Source organism: Ipomoea triloba, chromosome 2 (assembly GCF_003576645.1).
Source record: "Ipomoea triloba cultivar NCNSP0323 chromosome 2, ASM357664v1".
Taxonomy (NCBI): domain Eukaryota; kingdom Viridiplantae; phylum Streptophyta; class Magnoliopsida; order Solanales; family Convolvulaceae; genus Ipomoea; species Ipomoea triloba.
In genome coordinates, this window is record NC_044917.1 from 2755987 (window position 1) to 2781299 (window position 25313).

A 25313-nucleotide genomic window follows, 5' to 3' on the forward strand; every position below is an offset into this window, starting at 1 on the left:
AAAAAAAAACGTGTGTAGCATAACTTTAAGTAAGTTCTACCCTACTTATATTTTATTTATAGTAATGAATATTTTAGAAGTTTTTCCATAATTTATTAACAACAAACTATTGAAGAAATCTTCCGCAATTTATTAATTTATTATTGAGAATTTGTCTTTCTATATTTCGTATAGGAACAAACGGTTCAAGAAATTTTTGGAAGGCAGAAAGAGTTTGGATTATTAAGACAAGGGAAAAAACGAAGCCAATGGGCTACCAAAAGCGTGAAAAGTATTGCAGAAGAAGAAGCGTCTCTCTCTCTCTCTTTCTCTCTCTTCCAGTGTGGAATGAAATAGAAACAGGGAATGGCAAGAACAAGCATGGAGGGAGGCTTAGTGGAGGAGAAAGCGGCGGAGCTGAAGAAAGAGTTGCAGAGAGCGGTGAAGGCCATCGTGGATGAAGAAGAAGACGAGTGTTCTGTGGAGTCCACTAATCGAGCCATGCAGTGTTTGTGTGCTCTGAGAGATTTAAAGTTGAAGCCTTTGGGTTGTTCTGAGTCTCTGGGTATTGGGAATCTTTCGTTGTTGGGTCTCTTACCTCCCAAAGAATTTCTATGCCCTCTCTCTGGGGAAGTCATGAATGACCCTGTTGTGTTGTCATCTGGCCAGGTTAGACTAGTTTTGTTTAATGATGATTTCCATCAAATTAGCACTGCCCAGAGTTTAATTACTGGAGAAATTGAAGTGCATGGTGTGCAGCAATTAGAATGAATTAAGGTTTAGTGTAGTTGGGTTGTTTCTTAAATGTTTTTTTTTGTTCTTCTCCTGATCAGAGGGCATGTATTAATTGTTTGCAGTCTTGGAGTAGATCTTATTCTAGTTTGGAGATTTTTGTGTCCAATTTGCTTTGGCTTCAATTCTTGCTTGGGTTGACATTAGTAGTCAAATTGGAATTCCTCTATTTGTGTGTGTGTCGGTGGTGTTGGGGTGGGGGTAGTTTAATCTCTATTGTTTATTATCAATTATAATCTTTGTACACAAAAGGCAAAATCCCTTGCCTCGGTCCACAAGATTGTGAAGTGGTAAATTACATTGATTCAGTTGCCCATTAAGGTGCCCACCAGGATTAGGTGGTAGACTGGTAGGATCAGTGCCTATGCCCATAAAGAGCCACCCACAAGAGGGTGAAACTCGACACTGCGGGTGCACAACTCGATCCTACGTTCTTACCCATAATCTGCCACCTGGGAATTAACTGAGCTACCCATATGAGCTTTCAATTATAATCCTGACAATAGCAGTGCAATACTAGTAAATACACAAGAAAATAGGTAAGAAGATGAAATTGGAGAGAATAATATTGAGGAAAGAAAAGGAGTAAGGTATCTATCACTTTTGAAACAGGATAATCATATCAACTGCCAATCTTTGTGCCTGAGATAGAACTTTAGTTGTGGTAGTTAGCTTCGGTTCGATTTACAATCATATAGTGTTGCATCTGCAGTTCTGTTCAAATTTGTAGTAGATTGGTGAGGTTTGAAGTATGCTGCTTTGATAGTCCAAAGTCATGAAGAGGACCTCAACTTCATGATATTGAAAGTCTATCTGAAATTTGGTTTCCATTTAGCTGTTATTGATGCTAATGCCCTTGAGGGCGTGGTTTGATTTGCAGACGTATGATAGGCCATTTATCCAAAAGTGGCTGAAAGATGGGAATCAGACATGCCCTCAGACACAACAGATTCTTTCTAATATGGTTCTCCTACCAAACCATCTAGCAAGAAAATTGATTTCAAAATGGTACAAGGAGAATGGCCTGAAACCCCCATGTTGTCCTCTAGTTGAAGAAGATATGCCGGGAACCTTAAAAGTAGATACTGGGTATCTGAATGAACGGCTCAAAAAGCTCTCCTCTTCTTCTGTATCTGATCAAAAAGAGGCTGCAAAAGAGCTTCGGCTGCTCACAAAACAGATGCCATCTGTTAGGGCACTTTTCGGTGATATTTCTGATTCTATTACCCAATTGCTTTATCCACTGTTGTCTGGGGCTGCTAACTCTCACCCTGATTTACAAGAAGATTTGGTGACGACCGTTCTGAATATCTCCATACACGATGGCAACAAAAAACTAGTAGGAGAAAACCCTGTCGTCGTTCCTTTGCTTATAGAGTCTCTGAAATCCGGGAACATTGAAACAAGAACAAACGTTGCTGCAACTCTCTTCACGTTATCAGCCCTCGATTCAAACAAGTTCATCATTGCAAACTCGGGAGCTCTCAAGCCATTGATCAAACTACTAGACGAAGGGCATCCAATGGCCATTAAGGATGCTGCTTCAGCCATTTTCAGCATCTGCATTGCCCACGAAAACCGGGGCAGAGCTGTATCTGAAGGGGCAGTCAGGGTGATCATGAAAAAGATCAAAGAACGGGTCCTCATCGATGAGCTGTTAGCTATTCTCACAATGTTGTCCAGCCATCACAGCGCTGTCGAGGATATGGGGGAGCTCGGGGCAGTGCCTTGCCTCCTCGGGATAATAAGGGAGAACACCAGTGAACCCAACAAAGAGAACTGCATAGCAACTGTGTACACACTATGCTTCACTGACCGAACGAAGCTGAGAGAGGTATGGGCAGAAGAACAAACCAATGGGACCATTTCCAGGCTCGCGAAGAGTGGAACTTCCACTTCGAGGGCCAAGAGAAAGGCAGGCAGCATCCTCGAGCGGCTAGACAGAAGTGTGTTTTTCGCTCACACTGCTTGAGCATTGAGTTTCAAGAGAATTAAAGCATTCTGTACCTACACTTAACCGTTTGTGTACATTTCCAGCATTGCTCTTTCTTTCTTTCTGTAAGTATATAGTCTTCAGACTTGATTCCTATACAAAACAAACTGCAGATCATGTTATCTTTCAGACTTGTACAAGTTGATATATATATATATACACACACTTCTTTGACTGCTTATGTTGATATGCTTCTCTTCATAGTAAAAGTTTCGTGGTTTACTGTTAGGGTGTGTTTGGAAACCCGAAAAATGATTTCCGGGTTTTCAGTGTTTGGCAAGTGAGGGGAAAATAGGGTCAACGGAAAATAATGCTTCGGTCAACGGAAAAGGAAGTCATTTTTCCGGAAGTTATTTTCCCGAAGAAGACGCTCATCAGCTTTGTTTCGAAATCAGTCCAAACCAGTCGCCGCCGACTGGTTTCCGCGAAACCAGTCAGAAACGGTTTCCGACTGGGTACGCAAACCAGTCGGAAACGTTTCCGACTGGTTATCCGCATTTCTAGTTTTTTATTTATTTATTTTTTTTTAAATTTCTTTTTGTTAATTTGTTGTGAATTTTTTTCTATTTAAACAAAAAATTATTTTCTTTTTCATTTTCTGGAAAATGAACCAAACACTCAAAAAGCAGTTTTCCAGAATACATCCAAACACCAGAAACGAGGCTATTTTCTGGAAAATGACTCATTTTCCAGAAAACATTTTCTAGAAGTCATTTTCCTTCTTTCCAAACGCACCCTTAAAAGAATTGCAGAAAACAAATAAGATAAATTTGAAAGGTGACAATCTATCATCAATAAATAGAAACAAAGGAGAAGATGGTTATTGACAAATAGGAAGCAAGATTAATGATGCTATTGGCCAATAAGAAAAAAAACATGGGATTACACAAATATAGGTATACAGATCCACACATAATAGTCAACTGCTAATTAATTGAATTTATTTGATTTCAATAAGTCAATAAATTGAAAAAGTATGAATATTTTGTCAATAATATAATATGTAAATGTTAATATCAATGTTGTAAAAATCACTAGGCACTAATCCAGCGGAAAAGAAGCGTCTAAAAATCTGATTGATAAGCCATAATATGGCTTTGTGGAAACAGAAAAAAAAAAGTTAAATTACCATTTTATCCTTCCAAACACCCCATTAAATATTTCCATGCATAATCCAATAATTCCAGACTGGATCAAAAAAGACAAAATGGATGAGGAGTGACAGTTATGCAATGGCCAGGGGTAAAGAAGTTATTTCACAAAGTAACTGAAATAACTACTCTTGTCAGCTGAGTTATATATTCCGCCAGTATTCTTCGACTCTTGGTTGCGGTTTTGGTTCCCTCAGCCCAATTCATAACAGGCAAGAACAAGCATGGAGAGAGGCGTAGAGAAGGAGAAGGCGGCGGAGCTGAAGAAAGAGTTGCAGAGAGCGGTGAAGGCCATCGTGGATGAACAAGAAGACGGCGGCGTGGAGCCCACTAATCGAGCAATGAAGTGTTTGTGTGCTCTGAGAGATTTAAAGTTGAAGCCTTTGGGTTGTTCTGAGTCTTTGGGTATTGGGAATCTTTCGCTGTTGAGTCTCCTTCCTCCCAAAGAATTTCTATGCCCTCTCTCTGGGGAACTCATGAATGACCCTGTTGTGTTGTTATCTGGCCAGGTTAGAATTGTTTTCTTTAATGATGATTTCCATCAAATTAGCACTGCCCAGAGTTTAATTACTGGAGAAATTGAATTGCATGGTGTGCAGCAATTAGAATGAATTAAGGTTTAGTGTGGTTGGGGTTGTTTCTTAAATGTTTTTCTTTAGAGTTTTTTTTTTCTTCTCCTGATCAGAGATTCAGAGGGCATGTATTGTTTGCAGTCTTGGAGTAGATCTTCTTCTAGTTTGGAGATTTTTGTGTCCAATTTGCTTTGGCTTCAATTCTTGCTTGGGTTGACATTAGTAGTCAAATTGGAATTCCTCTATTTGTGTGTCTGTGTGTGTGGCAGTGGTGTTGGGGTGGGGGTAGTTTAATCTCTATTGTTTACTATCAATTATAATCCTTGTCCACAAAAGGCGAAATCTCTTGCTCCAGACGTGGTAAATTACAGTGACTCAGCTCGGGACTTGATCCTACATCCTTGCCCACAATTTGCTACTTAGGAATTAACTTAGTTATCCATGCGAGCTTTCAATTATAATCCTGACAATAGCAGTGCAATACTAGTAAATGCACAAGAAAATAGGAAAGATGATGAAATTGGAGAGAATAATATTTAGGAAAGAAAAGGAGTAAGGTATGAGGTATCTATCACTTTTGAAACAGGATGATGATATCAACTGCCAATCTTTGTGCCTGAGATGGAACTTTAGTTGTGGTAGTTAGCTTCGGTTCGATTTACAATCATATAGTGTTGCATCTGCAGTTCTGTTTAAATTTGTAGTAGATTGGTGAGGTTTGAAGTATGCTGCTTTGATAGTCTAAACTGTAAAGTCTGAAGAGGACCTCAACTTCATGATATTGAAAGTCTTATCTTAAATTTGGTTTCCATTTAGCTGTTATTGATGCTAATGCCCTTGAGGGCGCGGTTTGATTTGCAGACGTATGATAGGCCATTTATCCAAAAGTGGCTGAAAGATGGGAATCAGACATGCCCTCAGACACAACAAATTCTTTCTAATATGGTTCTCCTACCAAACCATCTAGCAAGAAAATTGATTTCAAAATGGTACGAGGAGAATGGCCTGAAACCCCCATGTTGTCCTCAAGTTGAAGAAGATGAGCCGGGAACCTTAAAAGTAGATACTGGGTATCTGAACGAACTGCTCAAAAAGCTTTCCTCTTCTTCCGTATCTGATCAAAAAGAGGCTGCAAAAGAGCTTCGGCTGCTCACAAAACAGATGCGATCTGTTAGGGCTCTTTTCGGTGATATTTCTGATTCTATTGCCCAATTGCTTTATCCACTGCTGTCTGGGGCTGCTAACTCTCACCCTGATTTACAAGAAGATTTGGTGGCGACCCTTCTGAATATCTCCATACACGAAGGCAACAAAAAACTAGTAGGAGAAAACCCTGTCGTCATTCCTTTGCTTATAGAGTCTCTGAAATCCGGGAACATTGAAACAAGAACAAACGTTGCTGCAACTCTTTTCACGTTATCAGCCCTGGATTCAAACAAGTACATAATTGCAAACTCGGGAGCTCTCAAGCCATTGATCGAGCTACTAGACGAAGGGCATCCAATGGCCATTAAGGATGCTGCTTCAGCCATTTTCAGCATCTGCATTGCCCACGAAAACCGGGGCAGAGCTGTATCTGAAGGGGCAGTCAGGGTGATCATGAAAAAGATCAAAGAACGGGTCCTCATTGACGAGCTGTTAGCTATTCTCGCGATGTTGTCCAGCCATCACAGGGCTGTCGAGGAGATGGGGAAGCTCGGGGCAGTGCCTTGCCTCCTCGGGATAATAAGGGAGAACACCAATGAACTCAACAAAGAGAACTGCATAGCAACGGTGTACACACTATGCTTCACTGACCGAACGAAGCTGAGAGAGGTATTGGCAGAAGAAGAAACCACTGGGACCATTTACAGGCTCGCGGAGAGTGGAACTTCCACTTCGAGGGCCAAGAGAAAGGCAGGCAGCATCCTCGAGCGGCTAGACAGAAGTGCGTTTTCGCTCACACTGCTTGAGCATTGAGTTGCAAGAGAATTAAAGCATTCTGTACTTACAGTTAACCGTTCGTGTACATTTCCAGCATTGCTCTTTCTTTCTTTCTGTAAGTATATAGTCTTCAGACTTGATTCCAATAGAAAACAAACTGCAGATCATGTTATCTTTCAGACTTGTACAAGTTGATTGATATATATATACACACACTTCTTTGACTGCTTCTGTTGATATGCTTCTCTCATAGTAAAAGTTTGGTGGTTTACTGTTAAAAGAATTGCAGAAAACAAATAAGATAAATGTGAAAGGGGACAATCTATCATCAATAAATAGAAACAAAGGAGAAGATGGTTAAAAAAAATAAGAGAAAAGAAAAAGAAGATACTTTACTTGGTTTCAAAAAAAAAAGAAGAAGATACTTTAATTCGTATTATTTTAGGGATCGTATATAAGTTTTTTTGGGTTTAAAATTTACCAAATTTTGTAGAACCGTTTTGAGTGTGGGACTACATTTGCACAACTTGACATGGCTTATATACCTCCGCACAAGCGCCATTCGGAGAGCTCACCGGCGCCGGAGTCTCTTTTGATCCCCCAGTTTCAGAGGAATCTAAACTTACGCGACAGAAAATCAACCGGCAGGAGTGATCGGAAGGGCAAGGATTCGGGAACTGGAAGTAAAATTATTTACGCAGACAGCGCGATTTCTAAGTGGTTCTCAGTCGGCTTGCTCGACTCAGATAACGAAGATGGATCGTCGTCCTTTTCAGCTCTCACCAGCCTCGAACCCGTATCAGTGGAATTCCTCGAGAGGAAATTTGGTGAAAAGCCCTTAGCGTTGGTTCTAAAAGGTATTATAGTGTATCCTACCTGCCTTCCTTACAACCATACTATTTGATCTCTATATTTGAAACAGGAATTGCAATCAAAGCATTGCGTATAACTAATTGTGCCTTAAGAATCGCTTTAACTAATTGGAACTGCTTAGTATGGCGTAGGACTATTGATTTACGGCCTTGTTTTTTCGTACTGTTATGCCATAGAAGATGCTGGTGAGAGAGAAACTGTGTTTGTGGACAAACCGTGGGTTTGCGTGGCTGAAAATGTGAAGCGGGACTTGCTTTCATCATTTCGAAGGGTGAAAAGTGAAATGGTGGACAATGTACGTGAAGAAGTAAAGCCAAGTCTAGTTGCCCGTGTTGGAAGAATTCTGTTTCATGGGTTAGTGCTTTGGAGTTTTGATTTCAAGGATTTGTCTGCTGTTTGTGTGTAATGAATGTGTTCAAAAGACATTACACTATGCTATGCTTCTTTCTTTGTTTCAATAAGTATCATTTGATTCAAGTTATGAGTTTTCACTTTTCAGTATAACTTCTGTTTTCTGATTCAGAAACATCTAGATTCACTTTTGCTATCTTTTCTTCTATTGGAACAAGACCCTATATTTAATAGTTAATCCTAATATCTGTCTTTCATGGACTAATTTGAAGTTTCAAGATGAAAAATAATGTCATTATTTTAATTTTATATGGAATCTGTATTCAATTTTCCAATTGTTGAGTCAACTTATTAGAATATGCACATTCCCTCAGTGAAATTTTATGTATTGGTGCAATGACATGTTGAGACTTGAGATTCATTGTTTTGTACATATGCCTCTCTTGGGAAAACACATGACTATTCCAAAATGTTTATGATGCAGGAACCCTTCATCTTTAGAATGTGTGAGAAGAAACTTGTTAACTGAAAGCAGTTTGAGAACATTGAAAAAATCCTTTTACACTAATGTTCCTCCTACATATATGGAACACGTAACAGACAAAATTGTTCAAGAAATTGGACTTTATTTTGAGGAAGATAAGGAGATATACCATGTGAAGGTACTCCTATCTGGCTGTTACAGCTTCACTGGACTTTTTTCAAGTACATTTTAAGTGAATTACTTATTCAGTTATTCCGCTATTCTGCTTATGCTGTGTGTAGATTTCTGATAATTTTCGACCTGATTCAACTATCTCCTGTAAATGTGCTGTGGGACAAGATAAAAAAAGCATTGAACTCTATAAGGCAAGTTTTTACTTCTAGTCCATGAAAGTATATGGGTAATATGTTAGTTTGCATCAATATTTTTGTGAGTCAAGAATTTTTATTATGTTAGTAACTCTGGTGCTGAAGAAGTTATATAATGAAAAACTTTTGTTTTATTTGGTCTGTCCAAATAAAAACATATACGGAGTATGACTTTAATGTTGATGCAACCACCATGGATCAATTTTCAACTTGCTTCACTTTTTGAAGTCTCATCTTTATAATTTCCCCTCCCAGATTGAACTAAACCAAGTGCGCCACATGGTTGAGGACATATCCTGTCTTGGGAAGAGCCTAGATCTAAGGCTGATGCTCTGTACCAAGAGAATCATGATAGCTTTGACTGTAAGTCCTTTATCGTTGCTGAGGACTTGAACTGTTAAATTGTTGAACTATTTGCTTGATAGAAGGGTTTATATATATATATATATATATATAAAATTAGGTTGTCTCTTTTGTTTCAACAACACATTGGAATTTCACTGTACATACTTCTTTCATTTTTTTATTTGGTTCTGTTTTTGGTTTCTTCTTCTTATGATCTGGAAAACCCTTCACATGTTTCAGGATGACGAAATAGATGGCATAAAAGCTCTAATTTCTTCTGCCGTTCTGGATTCGGATGTTAAGGGTGGGCTTCGATGGCCCCTTGGGAAGAATTCTTCGGGAGATCGATACTCCATAGTTGGTGTATGGCATACTACTGCAAAAACATATAGAAGTTCATCAATCAGGCTTAAGGTTCGACATGCAGATCGATTTGATTTCAGAACTTCATCTGGTGAGGTTGCAAGAGAGGTTACTCTGAAATTGCATGGAATTGTATCCCAAATACAGGTAAGTTTTTGTTTCATGACAGCCACTCCACAGTTTACGAAAGCTACATTCCTTGGGTGGAAGCATAATCCTTTCAGTCTGCATTATTGTGCATAAATACACTAGCAACCACATTATAGCATTTTTAGCAATATAGTAGTGACTCCACTATAAAACACCTCTAGAGCAAAGAAAACCTCTAAAAGAAATGCCAGACTTGCTAACACCCTCTCGGTTGAGCCCATTACACAAGGTTTTCTTTGTACAATTTATCTCTCCTATGTAGTTTGCAGGCAACCCCAGTGCACACCCTTGAGTAGTGATTGTGGGTTTCCCTCGAAAATAAAATGCCACACTTTTTTTGTCTTTTAACTAACCATAAGATTGAAGCTTGGTAATTTAGACAAAGGTAATGCATGGTGTGTGTTTTGTCACTGTAACTTTTTATGCAAAATTTTCCTGCTATTACATAATTTAATTTTTTGTTTTCATGCTATTTGAAATGCAGGATGAAACATGCGAAAATGACCCAGTGTTCCAAATGCTTGGAGACAACATAAAGTTGATTTGGGATCACTTTCTGTCTTCTGGTTCTTGTATCTGAACTGCACTCCATATGGTCTGCTAGCTTATCAATGTACATATTCAACCGATTGCCATTACTCTGTCGAAATAGGCCTTCATTAAGATCAGAAATATTTTCTTTTTAAAATTCTGATGGTGCCCGAGAAGCTCTAAGTTGGTTAAAGGGAAGAGAATGGCGTCGGGTGTCGGGTGATCATTGAGTCGGATGCTCAAGTGGTTACGACAGGTGTTTCTCGGGGTGGCAATGGTTCTCCTTATGGTGCTATATTAGAAGAGATCCGTGTCCTGATGGATCATTTTGAGTCTGCTTCCCTCCGGTTTGTGCGTCGTGAACTAAATATGCCGGCTCACGTTGTAGTCCCTGTGTAGTGCGTCGACTAAATATGCCAGCTCACGTTGTATCGAAGAAGTCCCTGTGTAATCCTAGCGATGTGTTGGCTGAGTATTGTGATTTTATTTCTTGCTGGTTTTCAAATATGTTTTGTATGACTGATTGATTTGTTTTTTAATGAAAGTTGTGTGGTTTTTCAAAAAAATAAAATAAATAAATAAATAAAAATGAAAAAGGTTAAATGACCTTCTGCAGCGAGTGCATTTGAACTTCTAACTAAAAAAAGCTGCTATTAATTCCTCTAAAGATATAAATTACTGTTAATTTTATTCAACACTTATCTCAATTAAAAGCTTAATTACATTCATCTCCTTGCTAAGGAGACTGATTCTTTGTCAGTGTTCTTTTTAAATTTTTGTTATACAAAAACTTAATTGCACTATTTACTTAATTTAGGGACTTATTATCCTTTTGTATGGCCACAATAGTTTTCAGTTTGGTAATGGGCATAGTTAATGTTTCCCTGCAGCCTTGTTGACACCTTATTAACCATGGAAGTTGCACATTGGACTAATGAAGATAAAAATATTTTAAAAAGAGAAGAAGAAGAAGAAATTAAATACACAAAACCTTGTGTATTTATGTTAAGGTTCGGTATTCAGTTATCTAACGCATGTCTATTTACCAGTTATTACAGTGTGCTTTGATTTCTGCACGGAAGAAAACACGGCAGTGGCAGTGTTATTGAAATCCTGAGCCGTCATCAATCCGGGTCCTTCAATCTTCGTTGTTTGAATCATGGTCGCCCCGGGAGATCATATTCAGTAATGATTTCGTGGCTCGGCCAACAGCATGAGAAGTCTTCTTGGCTGCCCCGGCAACAACTGGCTGCAAAGATATGATTGGCAGGCTTGCTCTTTCCTCGATCATTGCTAATTAATTCAAAGAGCAAAATGAGAGAAGTGAAAGGAGATTGGTATCAACATATATGGTACATTCTAAAAATAGGAAGTATTTATATGATATTGTAAAAGATGTGCACATACTCATTGTTCGCTGGTGGGCAAGCGAACCTATTTGTCTCACGCCAGCTTCTGCCGCTTGGACAGCTTGAGCAGATTTGCTGACACCGTCTGCAATCTCTTTGCTGAGTTCCAAATCAATAAACCGCATTACTATCTGAAGAATTATTTATTACTCCATACATAATAGCTTGAAAAGAACAACGAAATTGAATAATTGACAATAGATAGAAATTCATGCATAGCAACATCATTACATACATTGCCCAACTTATTAGGGGCTTGTATTAGTCAATTAATATGCTTTCCCACAAAGAAACCATTTTTAACTGCGATTCTGATTTGACAAAGGGCTAAATATTTCACAATACATAAACCAGTTCACAAGCACATAGATAGAAATTCATGCCACCATTACATACATTGCACAACTTATTAGGGGATACTATTAGTCAATTATATGCTTTCCAAATAAAGAAACCATTTTTAACTGTGATTCTGATTTGACAAAGGGCTAAACATTTCACAATAGATAAACCAGTTCACAAGCACATAGATGGAAAGTTCAGGAAGTCCACTACTATGACCAGCATACTATTGATTTCAAAGATTTTTAAGTATACAGCATAACTGAAGTCTTTAGGCTTTAGAGAAGTTTTAGAGTACACTAAAAGCATTAAGAGTAAACTAATTTCTAGCATGGTTTGTATGACCTTACCTTAGATCACTCAATTCTAGAGTAAGGTCACTGATCTCCATCCCAGAAAGCCTAATGGCAGCCATTGTACTAGGAAGCTCCTCACGAGCAGTGTCAGCCAACTTTGAAAGAGAAATTGCTGCTCTTCGCATTGCCTAAAGCAGATTGAGATAATAGAGGTTAAAAATCATGTACCCTCTCAGCTAATCACTGAAGTAAATTATGTCTGTAAGAAAGAGCACAATGTGCAAATTAGGAAATTGCATCCAATCTCAGAAAAGAAATGTTTCAGCAGTAAGCACCTTACTCTTCAAGGTTTCTTTTTTTTACCTAATTGACACTTCAAAACCCGAGCATCGATACACTAGAAATAATTATCAATACCAAGAAATCGGGACTCATGTAACTTGAAACTCTCGAAAGTTTTAAGTAGTTCAAAGAACAACGAACTTCTTGTTGATTCATAAAGCCCAAATCAAAACATTACCTTGGTCCAAAATCTTATCTTCTGATACGAGGGCAGTTATAGTTTCATTAATGGTGAAGAAAAATAAGAGGCTCAAAGAATTGCATGTATTGGACCTTTTAATGGTGATGTCACTGACTCACTTCTCTTCCTTTGCATCCATCCACTCAAATAAAGAAGTTTGAAAAGCTTATAGCCATTACAACTATATTTCTCTAACTTCTAAGATTTTCTCTTTTAACACTATTGAGCCATCCACTAATTACAAACCCCACAAAAGGCTTCGACCTGCAACGTCAAGGGCAATGGCAATGGGCACTGAATTGAAATACATATAAAATCTAACATCTGAACAACGCTGAACTTTCTTTCCAAGTAGATTGTAGATTTGCAGATAACCAAACAATCAAAAACACCAATTTTGTGAAATTCAGAGAATGGATAGTCATAAAATACTCCATAAGAGCGTATCAACAACAACAAAATCATCATTTTGCTATCCTAATAAACCTTCAAATCATGTATCCACTAAATTACTAGAAGAATGGATGCCGAACAGGAAACTTACAAATAGCGTTGGTACAGCTGCAATTACCAGGCTCGTAAACGCCACAGAAGTCTGCAATTGATATTATTTCAACCAGTAAGGAAAAAGGAAATTTGAAATGCGATCATTGATTTAAGTAGAACCTTTAGAAATTAGGGAATGCGATCATTGAATAGACAGAACAAAGAATAAAACCGGCACGCAGATAGGGGAAGACCTACCGTGAGAGCGATGAAGGAGAAGAGGAAGAAAGCTTGGTCGCTTAAGCTCAATTTGGGAGCAGAGATAAAGCTCCGAGAAATGGCGGGAGTTCCCACTTGCGTGTTCAGTGAACCATCCTGCCACTCCGGAGAAACGCCGATGTTCTCCGATTGTTGATACGTCGACGTTTCGACGCTGTCTCCGCCAACAACCGTCGGCGAAGATTTCGATGTGGAAGCAGATACGGAGACGCGTGACGGTTTGGAGGAATCATATAGTCTGAAAAAGGAAGCGGAGGATGAAGATGGATTCAGGAAATACGACACCGTTCTGTGGCTTGGGTAAGCGAATACCCGACCGGAGTAGGTCGCCGGAGAAGACAAACCGGCAATCAGTCTCATGACTACGCTGAGAACTCTCTTGACCTACTGCCATTTTGTTCATGTAACCTTAAATTACCATTTTGTCCATATCTTTTTGCTAATTACATTTATGCCAAGATAAAACAAGAAGTGTTTCGCCCAGGCCCAAAGGACTTGGACCCAATAGTGGGCTAAGAGGCCCACAATTGTGGTATGCTGTGGACCCAGGTCCACCTTGCAAGGTGGACATGGGTCCAAAACTACGTCATTTTTGTCATTTTTGTCTTTTTTTTTTTCTAAATATAGAGTTGTTCAAAAATGTGTGAATGTAGAGGTTTCAAAGTGTAAATGTAGAATATAGAAATCGTGAATGTAGATTTATGATTGTGTGAATGTAGAGTTGCCCAGAAATGTGTGAATGTGGAGGTTTCAAATTGTGAATATGGAGTATAGAAATCGTGAATGTAGAGTTATGCATGTGTGAATTTGTAATAGAGTTAAGAAGTTTTAGTAACTTGTAGCCCTGTTATGTGTGAATGTGGAGTTCTCAAGTTGTGAATGTGGAGTATAGGACCTGTGAATATAGAGTTTTGAATGTGTGAATGTGGAGTTTACAAATTGTGAATGTAGAGTATAGTTACTAAACATATAATTCTATAATGTGTGAATATGGAGTTTACAAATTGTGAATGTAAAGTATAGTGTATGTGAATGTAAGATATAATGTATGTGAATCTAGATCCAAGTCCACCTTACAAGGTGAACCTGGGTCCACGGCATAACAACCCCTTGAACCCCACGTGATAAATTATTCAAGTTTTGCTTTTCCATCTTTAGTTGGTTACTTCACCAAAAAGAAACCACTTTAGTTCTAAATCTTTTGTCATTGATAACAATATCCTCAAATTCTTCAAATAGATGCAAATATGAGATCTCAAATTAAATAAGAAATCTTTAATGATTTCATCAAATGATCGTGTGAATATCATGGTCGCAATATGCGCTATGCGCTAGTCAGGGATAGAGTAGTGCCTAGCGCTTAGGCCGCCTAGACGGCTAACTATAAAAAAGAAAGCAGTGCACGTGTGTGTATGTCATATATATATATATATATATATGTAATATTTTAAAAAATAGTAAGACCGACTTGACCGATTTTGCCGCCAACTCGATCGAGTTGGGCGCCTAGACAGTCGTCTAAGGAGTAATTCGTCTCGGTTTAGGGGCACCTAGCGCCTTGGCTGATTTTTGCAACAATAGTGAATATTAATCCAGATACAAACGCTTCATAAACTTTCAACATATATTGTGACTTATTAAGTAATTTTTACTTATTGAATGCATTGTTCAATTTAAAGATAATTTCATTCATATTAAAGTTTAGCATTAATCCTATACTCATAAGCATTGCTTAATTCAAGAGTTTTTGCTTGAGCTTATAAATTTTCAAACGCATTGGATAAAAGAAAAAACATTTTTAAAGAAAGTTTGACAAAAGTAGGTATGACTACTTTCTCACTATGTATGGATGAAAGATTGTTATATAATCTCTAATTGTAATAAAATAATAAAAATAATAATTTACATAAAACGTGACTAGACCACACTAATATTATTTGTGTATAATCAACTAAAAGAACTTCAATCATATGAAGGCCAAGTTTTAAACCATTAAAATTAATTATTATATAGTCAATATTCACATTTCGATCATTTTTTTTAAATACACATGCAAACAATTAGGAAAAAATACATGATTAAACAAATAGATGAAACAAAAACAATAATTTTTCCTTTAAGTTAAAAACATTTGCGTAACGCATTTTTTAAATATCGGTCCAAACGTAGCTAAGAAACTAATTTTGTCTAATTTAAAAAAAAAATCAAATCTATTTCAAAGCTCGAACCATATGAATTCTTCTTATTTGAATCAAAATCTTTATTTTGGTTACCTATCTATAAATAGTGAGAAAATACAAATGATTGTGACATTTTATTTTATCATAAATAAAGACAATAACAAAAGGTGTAGTTTAACTAATTTTATTTTCCTTTTTTAATTGAAGATATGATATTAGAAAAAAAAAAGTTTTTTAGAAAAAAAAAAAAGAGAGAGCTGACGTGTCCATCACAAAACTGACGCATGTACGAACAATCTCCGTTTAAAAAAAGTGGGGCCGGTCAAATACTCAATTACTCAAATGAGTAAGGTAAGGCTTCCTTCTTTTCTTACTCACTGCGGTTAGACGTTCCACCAAATCTCAAAAAAAGGTTGACTTTTATTATGTATTATTAATTGTTTATTATCCAAAAAGAGCAAAAAAGAAGAAAATAAAGGAAGAACGTAAAGAGAAAGGAGAAAACGCATGTTACTACTTAATTCCTACTCCATACTGCAATTTAGCCTTCGTGGCTAAGCTTCCTTTGTAGGAAGTAATCCATATTTCATCTTAAATATTTAATTCTCGGATTAGGTGGTGGAATTAAATGTAAACATGTAATTAATATATTGATTTTGAAAATATAATTGATTCTTTAAATATGGAAAAACTTAATTACTATGTTTGTCCCGTTTTATCTTTTCTATTTATTATTTATATTATTTATTGATCAAATTAATTATTTTTTTGTTTATTTTTTTATTTATTAATATTTTAATGTAATTTTTAAATATATAAATTATATATATTAATATTAAACTTAATAAAAAGAATACTTAAATTAACAATAAATTCAATTAAATTTCATGAGACATATAAAATGTAACTCCTAATATAAATATAAAAGTTAATTATTTTTAATACTTGTCTTTCCGATTATGATACAATTAAATATATTATGAAATTTGTAATGTAGACCTAACATAGGTCTCAAAGGCTCAAAGCGGCCCCACAGCCCCACCTATCTTGTCCGTAGTACCTAATTTGCCTTACTTAGAGACGAATTAATTAATTAAATGATTAAATAAGCAAATTAAAGTACAAAAAGGAGGATCAATATTCACTGGAGTCTAGAGATGGAAATTTGGAAGCAGCCATTGGCTGTTGAACTTTCCAGTGAGCCCTCCCGCACGTTAGATTTTCCCCAAAACTCCAAAAGGCGGTATAAGTGTATAACACCCTTTTGGAAACAAACTAATGCAAAATTCCTTATGGATTTATGGTATCATTGTTACTATTTTAAACGGATGCTAATAATATTATTATATGTATAAATAATGTGTGTGTATATGCAATTTTCAAAAAAAAAAATCAAAAAAATGTGTGTGTATATGCATGTATTTGAAAAATTAATAAGAATAAGTCTTTAATAGAAAATTAATAATTAATTTTAGAGAAAATTGTCATTTTGAACTACTAACTATAAGGGTCCTGTTAATTTCAGTTCGTGACTTTCAAAACTGTTAATTGCATACAAAGACTATTCAATTTTTATCAATTTTGATCACTTGGGCCAAATTGGCGGCCAAATGTCGTCGGAAAGTCCAAAACCCTAAAATAATGAGGGTATTTTAGTCATTTCACGCTTCTTTCTTCTTCTCCGGCGAGCTACCATATTATTTCCGGCCACATCTTTTTTTCTTCTTCTTCTCAATCTCAAGCTTGCCGGTGAGTTAATATGTTAGCTTTTTTGTAACATAATGTTTTTTCAGACCTTCCAAATGTCAAATGAGCATAATTTGAGCAGAATGTTTTACACTCCCAAATGTCAAATGAGCAGAATTTCCGGTGTCTTCTGGTCTCCGCCTCGCCGTTGAAGTAACAAGTTCCGCCGAGGCTGCGAATCTGTGCCCAGTACGAACTGAAAGCGTAGATGGCATGGCAGATCAGCGAGTTTGGGTTGCAGGTCCGATTACCCTGCCCGCAAGCGTACGACAAAGCGTCGCCCACCGGGGTTAGATTCGCCACCGGAGCCACCACGCACCAAACCTTCCCTTTGTACGGTTGCTTGAGATTGAGAGAAGAAAATAAAAGTTGCGGCCGGAAATAATATGTTAGCTCGCCGGAGAAGAAGAAAGAAGCGTGAAATGACTAAAATACCCTCATTATTTTAGGGTTTTGGACTTTTCGGCGACATTTGGCTGCCAATTTGGCCGGAATGACCAAAATTGATAAAAATTGAATAGTCCTGATATGCAATTAACAGTTTTGAAAGTCATGGATTGAAATTAACAGGACCCCTATAATCAGTAGACCAAAATGACAATTTTCTCTTGTTTATATCCATCTGATGGATGTGCCAGTTCTGAGATGTCGCAACAGCCAAGAAGATTCGAATGGTCGTCAACCTAGCTACCTGGGAGAATGTTTCGATGTAGTCCACTCCCAACTGTTGTAAAGCAAACAAATCATATCATATTTAAAAAAAGTACAATGGCATTTTTATAATTATCACTAACTTTACTATGCCGATGAGGTAAATACGCGGTATCGTAAAGTACAATGTACAACAATATAGTAAAAAATACTTTATTGATTACGAGTTGGGCACAACTATATTATATGTTAAATGTAGCCCAATCAACGTGACATTGGGTCAGAGGCGAGCTAAATGACTATTTAAGAGTAAACAGCTAAAAAGTCCTCTTTTCAACATTAAATCGATATTTATAAGGCTTTAGGGGTCAAATCCCGGTTCTCCGGTATGGCGGCCCTATGCGATGAGGCCAGCTTTAACAGAGGGGTTCAGGGCGATATCCTCGAAAGCAAAGATCGGGATGCAAAGCTCGGATTGCTCAGCTCGAGCTCTATGCGATATAGACCGGTTGGGCCTGGTCCAGCACATGGTCTCGCCTGGGGTTATTCATATAGACCGGTGATCGGATGCTCGACCTATTATGACTGGAAGACAGGTCGAAGCTCGGGTATCGCACTTGGGTGACGTCATCCGTGTAATATTCCCTATCATATGCAGTATAGAACACTAAAATTTGTACTTCCAATAATTTTATAAGAATACACATTTAGTTGCTTTGAACTAAAGTTTTTTAAAAAACATAAATAAATTACCAAACGGTTTCAAATTTGTATCATTCCGTGAACATCATAACTACGCTTGTTTGTCGTAATTGTGTGTAGATTTCGAGATACAAGTAATTAAATAATATTACGATTTTGTTTTAAAAATATAATATTACAATTTAATTGCACAATTTTATTCATTTAGATTTTTTCAAATTTTTTTTAAATAGAAAATTCAATTACACTATTCTTTTTTTTTTTTTTTTTTTTGAAATACCATTGACCCTATTATACTGAAGCCCACCAAAGTCAACATTGCCCCCATTGAGGCTCAAACCCATGACCTCCCACTCATGACCTCCCACTCGAGAGAATCACTTCATGCCGCTTGACTACAAGGCCTTTGACAATTACACTATTCTTTAGAAGTGAATTTGATATTATTAAGAAAAGAAAAAACACAATGCATTTTAACCGCCACCTGCTATAAATATCCCACGTCCTGCGTTAAACCTCCAATATTCGGACTTAGCCATACGTGGGGAACTCCGAACGCGAAACGTAGTAGCTTACCGACAATATCCAATTTCGCAATGGCGGTGGCAACCGGCGGCGATATCGGCTTTGAAGTGCTCCCGGAAGATTGCATCGCTAACGCGCTGTCCTTGACGAGCCCCGAGGACGCTTGCCGCCTCTCACTGGTGGCCTCCGCCTTCTACTCCGCCGCCCAATTCGACGCCGTCTGGGAGCGCTTCCTGCCGGCCGATTACCGTGACATCATTTCCCGGTCCGGTGACGCCGCCGATTTGCTGGCGTCAGCCTCCAAAAAGGATCTCTACTTCCGTCTTTGTGATAACCCCATCCTTATTGACGATGGCACCAAGGTAAATATAATGTTTGATTTTAGGTATCGTAGATAGACAGGGGACTTGAATACTTGATCCAACAAGTAAAATTCAAATGTTTGTTCAATTTTTTTGATAAAACATGAGATTTTGTTAGTGGTTTATGGAATTATGGATACCTATTATATGAAATATATACGTTCCTGTATCGATCACGAAAATTCTGTGTTGTTTTATGATACCGTTGGTTAAGCAGAGTTTTTCACTGGAGAAGAAGAGTGGGAAGAAATGCTATATGCTGGCTGCAAGGTCCCTCAAGATTGTGTGGAGTGACACACCCAGATACTGGCAATGGATTTCTCTTCCTGAATCCAGGTACTCCAAGTAAAAATGATATGCTTTTTCTCGGAAAATTAGACCGTTTATTCTTAAAGAGTAAAGCTCCTGACACCTCCTGAAAATGAAATGAAGCCGCTCGACAGTTTAGTTGTTTTTTCTGTGTGAATGACACATGATTGAGTCCTAATAGTCACGGGAAATTACACTAATTGGTGGGTTCCATGTGAGCATCGACCGTTGGTCCTCCACCTAATGGACACTTGAGTCACCAATTTACTCCTCCACGACCGTGGAAGCCTGGGGCTAGAAAATTTTGCCATTTAAGCGCAAGAAAATAAAATAAAACGAATAGAGCGCGAGATTGCGTCTCACGTGACATTTTTGCTTTTCTTCTTTCTTGGTAGGGGCCCGCATATATGACAAAAACAAGGTAAAACAAGGTCCTTTAGCAAAGATCAAACTTTCTCTCTCTCCTTTACATAAGTATTGTCTCCTCAAAAACCATTCAAAAATTACTATTGTGGTTAGTCGTAGAGGTCTTTGACTATTCAACTTCTTTTTCATTTAGAGAAATAAATAATTACATAAAGTAGAACTTGATTTTGTTTCAAAGCATCACTGTCATTAACAGTGGAGAAGAAATGGAGAAATGATGGCACTTGTCAATTCTTTACTGTGCAAAAATTAAATTAAAAAAATAGAAGTGAGATATGGTTGTTTTCTTTATAAAGCAGCATGTAATATATTAACATGTGATAGAAGGTTGATGGTTTAATTTTGTTCCTTTGACTTAACAAGGTTCGGTGAGGCTGCTGAGCTTTTAGATGTCTGCTGGCTTGAAATTTGTGGCAACATAAACAGCAGCATGCTGTCTCCCAACACAAACTATGCAGCTTACCTTGTGTTCACGCTGCAACCGAGAGCCTATGGTTTTGAGTACCAGCCTGTTGAGGCCTCAATCGAGATCAATGGGCACGAGGCGCAAAAGAAGACTGTTTATTTGGATCACCAAAGACCGCAGAAAGAAGGGTACACGGTTATACCAAGGCGGATAGGGATATTCAATCAACGCGTCATCCATAGAATGAGACAGCGCGAGAACGCTGGATACTCCAAGGAGAGAAGTGATAAGTGGATGGAAGTTGAGCTGGGAGAGTTTTTTGTCAAGAATGGACAGGATGCTGAAATAGCAATGTGTTTGATGCAGATAAAAAGCCATTGGAAGAGCGGCGTGATCGTTCAAGGGATCGAGGTTAGGCCAAAGGGGGAGGATAAATGAATAGTTGTATGCATTCTTTATGATGATGATGATGACCAGATGGATTGGAGAACCAATTCCATCTCAGAAAACAGTAGTGATTATTGTAAGATAGGAAGGGGCATAGAGATGGTGGGAGAGGAGGATTTTGAGACTTCTATTTTGAAGCCTACACTTTTTCCCCTGTCTGATTTGAACTATGCTTTGTGGAATGCGTGCATAGTTCCTTGCGCATTTCATTTCTCTTATTGCAATCAGATTCATCTTTTTGTTTCATTACATTAATGTTCTTCCAATTATATGCTTTTGGGGAGCAGATGGTAAATCACCCTCAAATTATCACAGGAATTCAAACTTGAACCTTAATTTGTTACCATGCTAACTATTCCACCAATTTGATAGAGGTTGCCCCTAGTCATAAACAACTAATGCGATAAGATGTAATATCGTTCTACTTATTATCATATTATTAAGATGAATTTTAAAATATGTGAATCAAATTTCATAAATATGGTTCTAGAACCTAAGAATTTATTCAAAATTTAAAAAAGGAATATTATTATACTATTAGCAAAAATGGACATAAATGCAATATATATGTTACTCCTATTTTATGTGTCTGCTCGATGTATTAATATACAAAATTTATATATTTAGAAAGAATATAAGCATAAATTATGAGAAGAAGGAAATTATAAACTAGAAGTAACACAAATAGTACATAATAGAGGGTTAATAACGAAGGAGGTGAATTGAGAGGTGGCAACTTTACGTGGGCAATATGAGAATTGAGTGTGAGTATCCATACGTTCCATGGGAAATCTCCATCTCCATTCTCCACCCAAAAAAAATGGCATTTTTCTCTTCCATCTTTTCTTCTTTCCCAAATGATTTCTCATCCTTCTCCGGTCCTCTCTCGCTCCTCCTCTCTTCCCCTAGGGTCCTTCGATCTTCTTCCCGGAGGACCCTTCTTCTTCCCTCTCCCCGCCATCGCCGTCTAATTCCTTATCCGGCCGCCTGTACGCAATTAATCATTGATGTCATCATACAACTTTTTTTAACGCTGCTGCATTTGCGAATTTGAGTTTGAATTGCGTGATATAATGATCTGATCTGATCGATCGTCTTCATAATATAGGTGTTGAATTTGATGATGGCGTGAGATGATAATATTGGGAGTTTTTGTTGCTGATCGGCGTCTGATCTTCTTCTTCACCTGCAGGAATTGAAAAACCGCAGCGCAGGATCGAGAAATGAGCTGCTTCCCATGTTTTCAAAATAATCAAAACGAAGCCGACAAGGAGCAGCTGGAGCAGCTCCCCGTCGCTCAGCCGAGAGAGCTCGACACGGACGACGGCGCTCCCAAAGACGGTACTAATTTTGAATTTTCACCTGCAATTGTGTTGTTGTTAAGGATAAATTTGAGATAGATAATGATTATATTAATTCGGCGGTTGGTGATGATTGTATGTATGGCAGAGGCTAGGGCGGCAGCGCCACCGGGTGAAGCCGCCGCCGCCGCCGCAGACAACAAGGCTGAAGCTACTGAGGGCGGCGGAGACGGTGGAAATTCCAACGTCAAAACCTTCAATTTCCGGGAGCTTGCCACTGCAACAAAGCACTTCAAACAGGAAAGCCTAATAGGCGAAAGTGGATTTGGAAAAGTGTTTAAGGGAACACTTCCAGATGGGCAGGTAATCCATCTTCATTTGCTCACTAGTTTCAACCATGGCTGATTCAATACTAATAATGCTAAACTCCTTTACACAACTTAACTTAAAACTTTTAATTAAAACCGACCACATTGGTGGGCTCTTTTTCGGTGACGAGGAAAACTCATAACTATTATTGTGTATTAGGTAAATTCAGTTTTATAACATTAGTTAACAAAATAAAGCAATCTAAGTTGCTCATAATTTATTAACTTAAACTAAGAAAATTCAATAAACAATTCTTTTTTTTAGAGAAAAATTTGTAATTTTGTGATTATCAATTTTTGTTGGCTCTTGTGTGCATAGGTTGTGGCTGTGAAGAAACTAGACAGGACAGGAGTACATGACAGCAAGCAGTTCTCTGTGGAGGTCATGGCTTTGACCGTGCTTCACCACCCAAATCTGCTAAATCTTGTTGGATATTGCGCTGATGGAGAACAAAGACTTCTGGTGTATGAATACACTCCCAATCATAGTCTTCAAGACAATCTTTTTGGTAGGTACTTTGAAAAAGTCTACAACATTGATAATTTTCGATCTGTATAAGTTGGTTAAGTTGTTGGCTTGATAACTTTAAAATTATAAGACTTTCAATGAGAGCGACTTATTAATCTTATTGATTTAAAGCTAGTCAGCTATAAACAATTTAGGTTCATTTAGTTAGTGTCTAAACTCTAATATAACTGTATGAATAATGATCTTGTTTATTACTCGAGTTATTGATATGATGATTCTGTGCTGAAACAATGGCCTATTTCTGTAACAAGTGCAGACCTTCCAGAGGATAAAGAGCCATTAGCTTGGCTGACCAGAATGAAGATAGCTTTAGGTGTGGCCCAAGGGCTTGAATATTTGCATGAAAAGCCCAACCCTCCCATCATATATCGCGATTTGAAATCCTCAAGCATTTTATTGGACGAAAATTTTAGTCCTAAGCTTTCTGATTATGGTCTTGCTAAGCTCGAGGGTGGAGGAAACAACTCACTTTTGGCACCAAAAACCGGGTATTATGCACCGGAGTATGAACAGACGGGTGAACTCACGATGAAGTCAGATGTCTATAGTTTTGGAGTTGTTATGCTTGAGCTTTTATCAGGCCGCCGGGCTTTGGAGCCTGATAGACCAGTACAAGAGCAAAGCTTAGTCGAGTGGGTAAGTTAGGACATACGTTTCCGTGCAACTTTTCGTCACAAATAGTATTTTTGTTTGTCTATAAAAGACAATAGTTCATTGTTCCTTAGTTCACATTTCGACTTGACAAACGGTCTATTAAATGAGACACATGCCTGATGCCACAAGAAGTTCACCACGTTAGGTGTAACTTCTATACTGTAATCATATTTGTGTTTACCTATAATTGTCGATTCAATTTATCATTAGTAACCAATTGAGCTGTCCGTGCTGGTCAAATATTGAATTTTCTGGCAATTTTAACTTGCATATTTTTGACATGAAGTGATTGTGGCTTTGCCAGGCACAACCCATTTTCAGGGATCCAAAGCGGTTCCCGGAAATTGTAGATCCACTTCTGAAGAAGGCATATCCGATGAGAAGTTTGAACCAAGCAGTGGGCGTTACGGCCATGTGTCTGCAAGAAGAAGCAACGGTTCGCCCCTTGTTCGATGACGTCATCGCCGCTCTCAGTTTCCTCTCAGTGGAGACAAACGAACCGCTCGCCTCGTCTATTCCGGACCCCGAACCTAAGCCATCAGAGAAAACTCGCGGAGAGTCCTCCTCGGACGACAGTGACGGCGAAAGAGACGATGCCGAAGACGGAAACAGTTCAGATTACTCAGAACACAGCGACGATGAAGGTGAAGAAGAAGAAGAAGACTACGACGACAAAGAAGAAGAAGACTACGAAGAAGAAGAGGAAGAAGAAGAAGAAGAAGAGGAGGAGGCAGAAGCCTCGAGAAATAATGACGATGCCGATGATTCTTCCGATGGAGACAGCGACAAGCTGAGTTTTTGTTACAGCGTAAATATGAGATCCACCAGCATTTCGGAATCACATGATGGTGGAAGTCCCAGATCAAATTTACGGCAGGAAAGCACTTTAAAGTTAGAGAATGATCCAAGCAGTGATGAAGAGAAACCTTAACATCCAAAACATTCATTTTCTTCTTTAATTCTTGGTGGCCATCAAGGCATCAAGGCTATACATACATGATACATCCATTTTGATTCAATTCGTTAAACATTTATTTATAAATAGGAATTTACAACTGAAAAATTAACTGCAATTTCTTCAATTCTCCGTCAAATCTTAAATTGGTTGCAATTGTATTAAATTCCAAAACTATAATGTACTAGAAATCCTAGTTACCATACTAAATGTGTGATAATGGTCATGTTTGGTAAATGGTATTAGCTGATAGCTGATTAGGTTAGAGTGTAATTAGTTGATTGCAGAAAGATGTTTAGTAAATTAGTTATTAACAAATTTTGTTTGGTATAATTTATTTTCTCAAAATATTAATAGAAAAAGTTGTTTAGTATTTGAAGTTATAAAAAATTGATTAATCAAGTACTTATGTTTATTTTTTTTAACCAACAACTAATAGTAATTAAATAAACTAAAATTGAGTGATAAATTAACTACGAAGTATTTTATTAAACAAGGCCTATAAAACAAATACTACCTTGTAAAGAATCATTATATTAAAA

General features: G+C 37.7%; 6 protein-coding genes across 9 annotated transcripts; 5 read left to right on the forward strand and 1 right to left on the reverse strand.

Moving 5' to 3' along the window:
• Positions 1–172: 172 nt before the first annotated feature.
• On the forward strand, positions 173–2945 carry LOC116006366 (U-box domain-containing protein 9-like). Its single transcript, XM_031246708.1, has 2 exons — positions 173–648; positions 1652–2945. Exons 1-2 carry the CDS (start codon positions 346–348, stop codon positions 2741–2743), a joined length of 1395 nt encoding a protein of 464 aa, XP_031102568.1. The 5' UTR covers positions 173–345; the 3' UTR covers positions 2744–2945.
• A 1179-nt stretch (positions 2946–4124) lies between these two features.
• Positions 4125–6446, forward strand: LOC116010070 (U-box domain-containing protein 9-like). Its single transcript, XM_031249333.1, has 2 exons — positions 4125–4424; positions 5349–6446. The coding sequence occupies exons 1-2, from the start codon at positions 4140–4142 to the stop codon at positions 6444–6446; spliced, it is 1383 nt and encodes a 460-aa protein (XP_031105193.1). The 5' UTR covers positions 4125–4139.
• Positions 6447–6802: 356 nt separating this feature from the next.
• On the forward strand, positions 6803–10433 carry LOC116010650. Of its 2 annotated transcripts, none has more exons than XM_031250139.1 (7): positions 6803–7267; positions 7460–7637; positions 8119–8296; positions 8400–8483; positions 8742–8849; positions 9072–9341; positions 9829–10433. In XM_031250139.1, exons 1-7 carry the CDS (start codon positions 6943–6945, stop codon positions 9922–9924), a joined length of 1239 nt encoding a protein of 412 aa, XP_031105999.1. In that variant the 5' UTR covers positions 6803–6942; the 3' UTR covers positions 9925–10433. The 2 variants fall into 2 exon arrangements, with proteins under 2 accessions (XP_031105999.1, XP_031106000.1); XM_031250140.1 differs by having other exon boundaries at positions 6804–7267; positions 7463–7637.
• Positions 10434–10801: 368 nt separating this feature from the next.
• LOC116009668 lies at positions 10802–13576 on the reverse strand. The gene is made up of 5 exons (XM_031248786.1): positions 13190–13576; positions 12990–13040; positions 11977–12110; positions 11283–11383; positions 10802–11168 (listed from the first exon to the last, which is right to left on the reverse strand). The coding sequence occupies exons 1-5, from the start codon at positions 13568–13570 to the stop codon at positions 11014–11016; spliced, it is 822 nt and encodes a 273-aa protein (XP_031104646.1). The 5' UTR covers positions 13571–13576; the 3' UTR covers positions 10802–11013.
• A 5453-nt stretch (positions 13577–19029) lies between these two features.
• LOC116011391 (putative F-box protein PP2-B12) lies at positions 19030–21230 on the forward strand. Its single transcript, XM_031250956.1, has 3 exons — positions 19030–19376; positions 19594–19712; positions 20475–21230. The coding sequence occupies exons 1-3, from the start codon at positions 19086–19088 to the stop codon at positions 20953–20955; spliced, it is 891 nt and encodes a 296-aa protein (XP_031106816.1). The 5' UTR covers positions 19030–19085; the 3' UTR covers positions 20956–21230.
• Positions 21231–21723: 493 nt separating this feature from the next.
• Positions 21724–24910, forward strand: LOC116011390 (probable serine/threonine-protein kinase PBL25). Of its 3 annotated transcripts, none has more exons than XM_031250953.1 (6): positions 21724–22072; positions 22157–22305; positions 22414–22628; positions 22953–23142; positions 23419–23798; positions 24121–24910. In XM_031250953.1, exons 2-6 carry the CDS (start codon positions 22188–22190, stop codon positions 24745–24747), a joined length of 1530 nt encoding a protein of 509 aa, XP_031106813.1. In that variant the 5' UTR covers positions 21724–22072; positions 22157–22187; the 3' UTR covers positions 24748–24910. The 3 variants fall into 3 exon arrangements, with proteins under 3 accessions (XP_031106813.1, XP_031106814.1, XP_031106815.1); XM_031250954.1 differs by having other exon boundaries at positions 21724–21953; positions 22073–22305; XM_031250955.1 differs by having other exon boundaries at positions 21724–21953.
• The last annotated feature ends 403 nt before the right edge of the window (positions 24911–25313 follow it).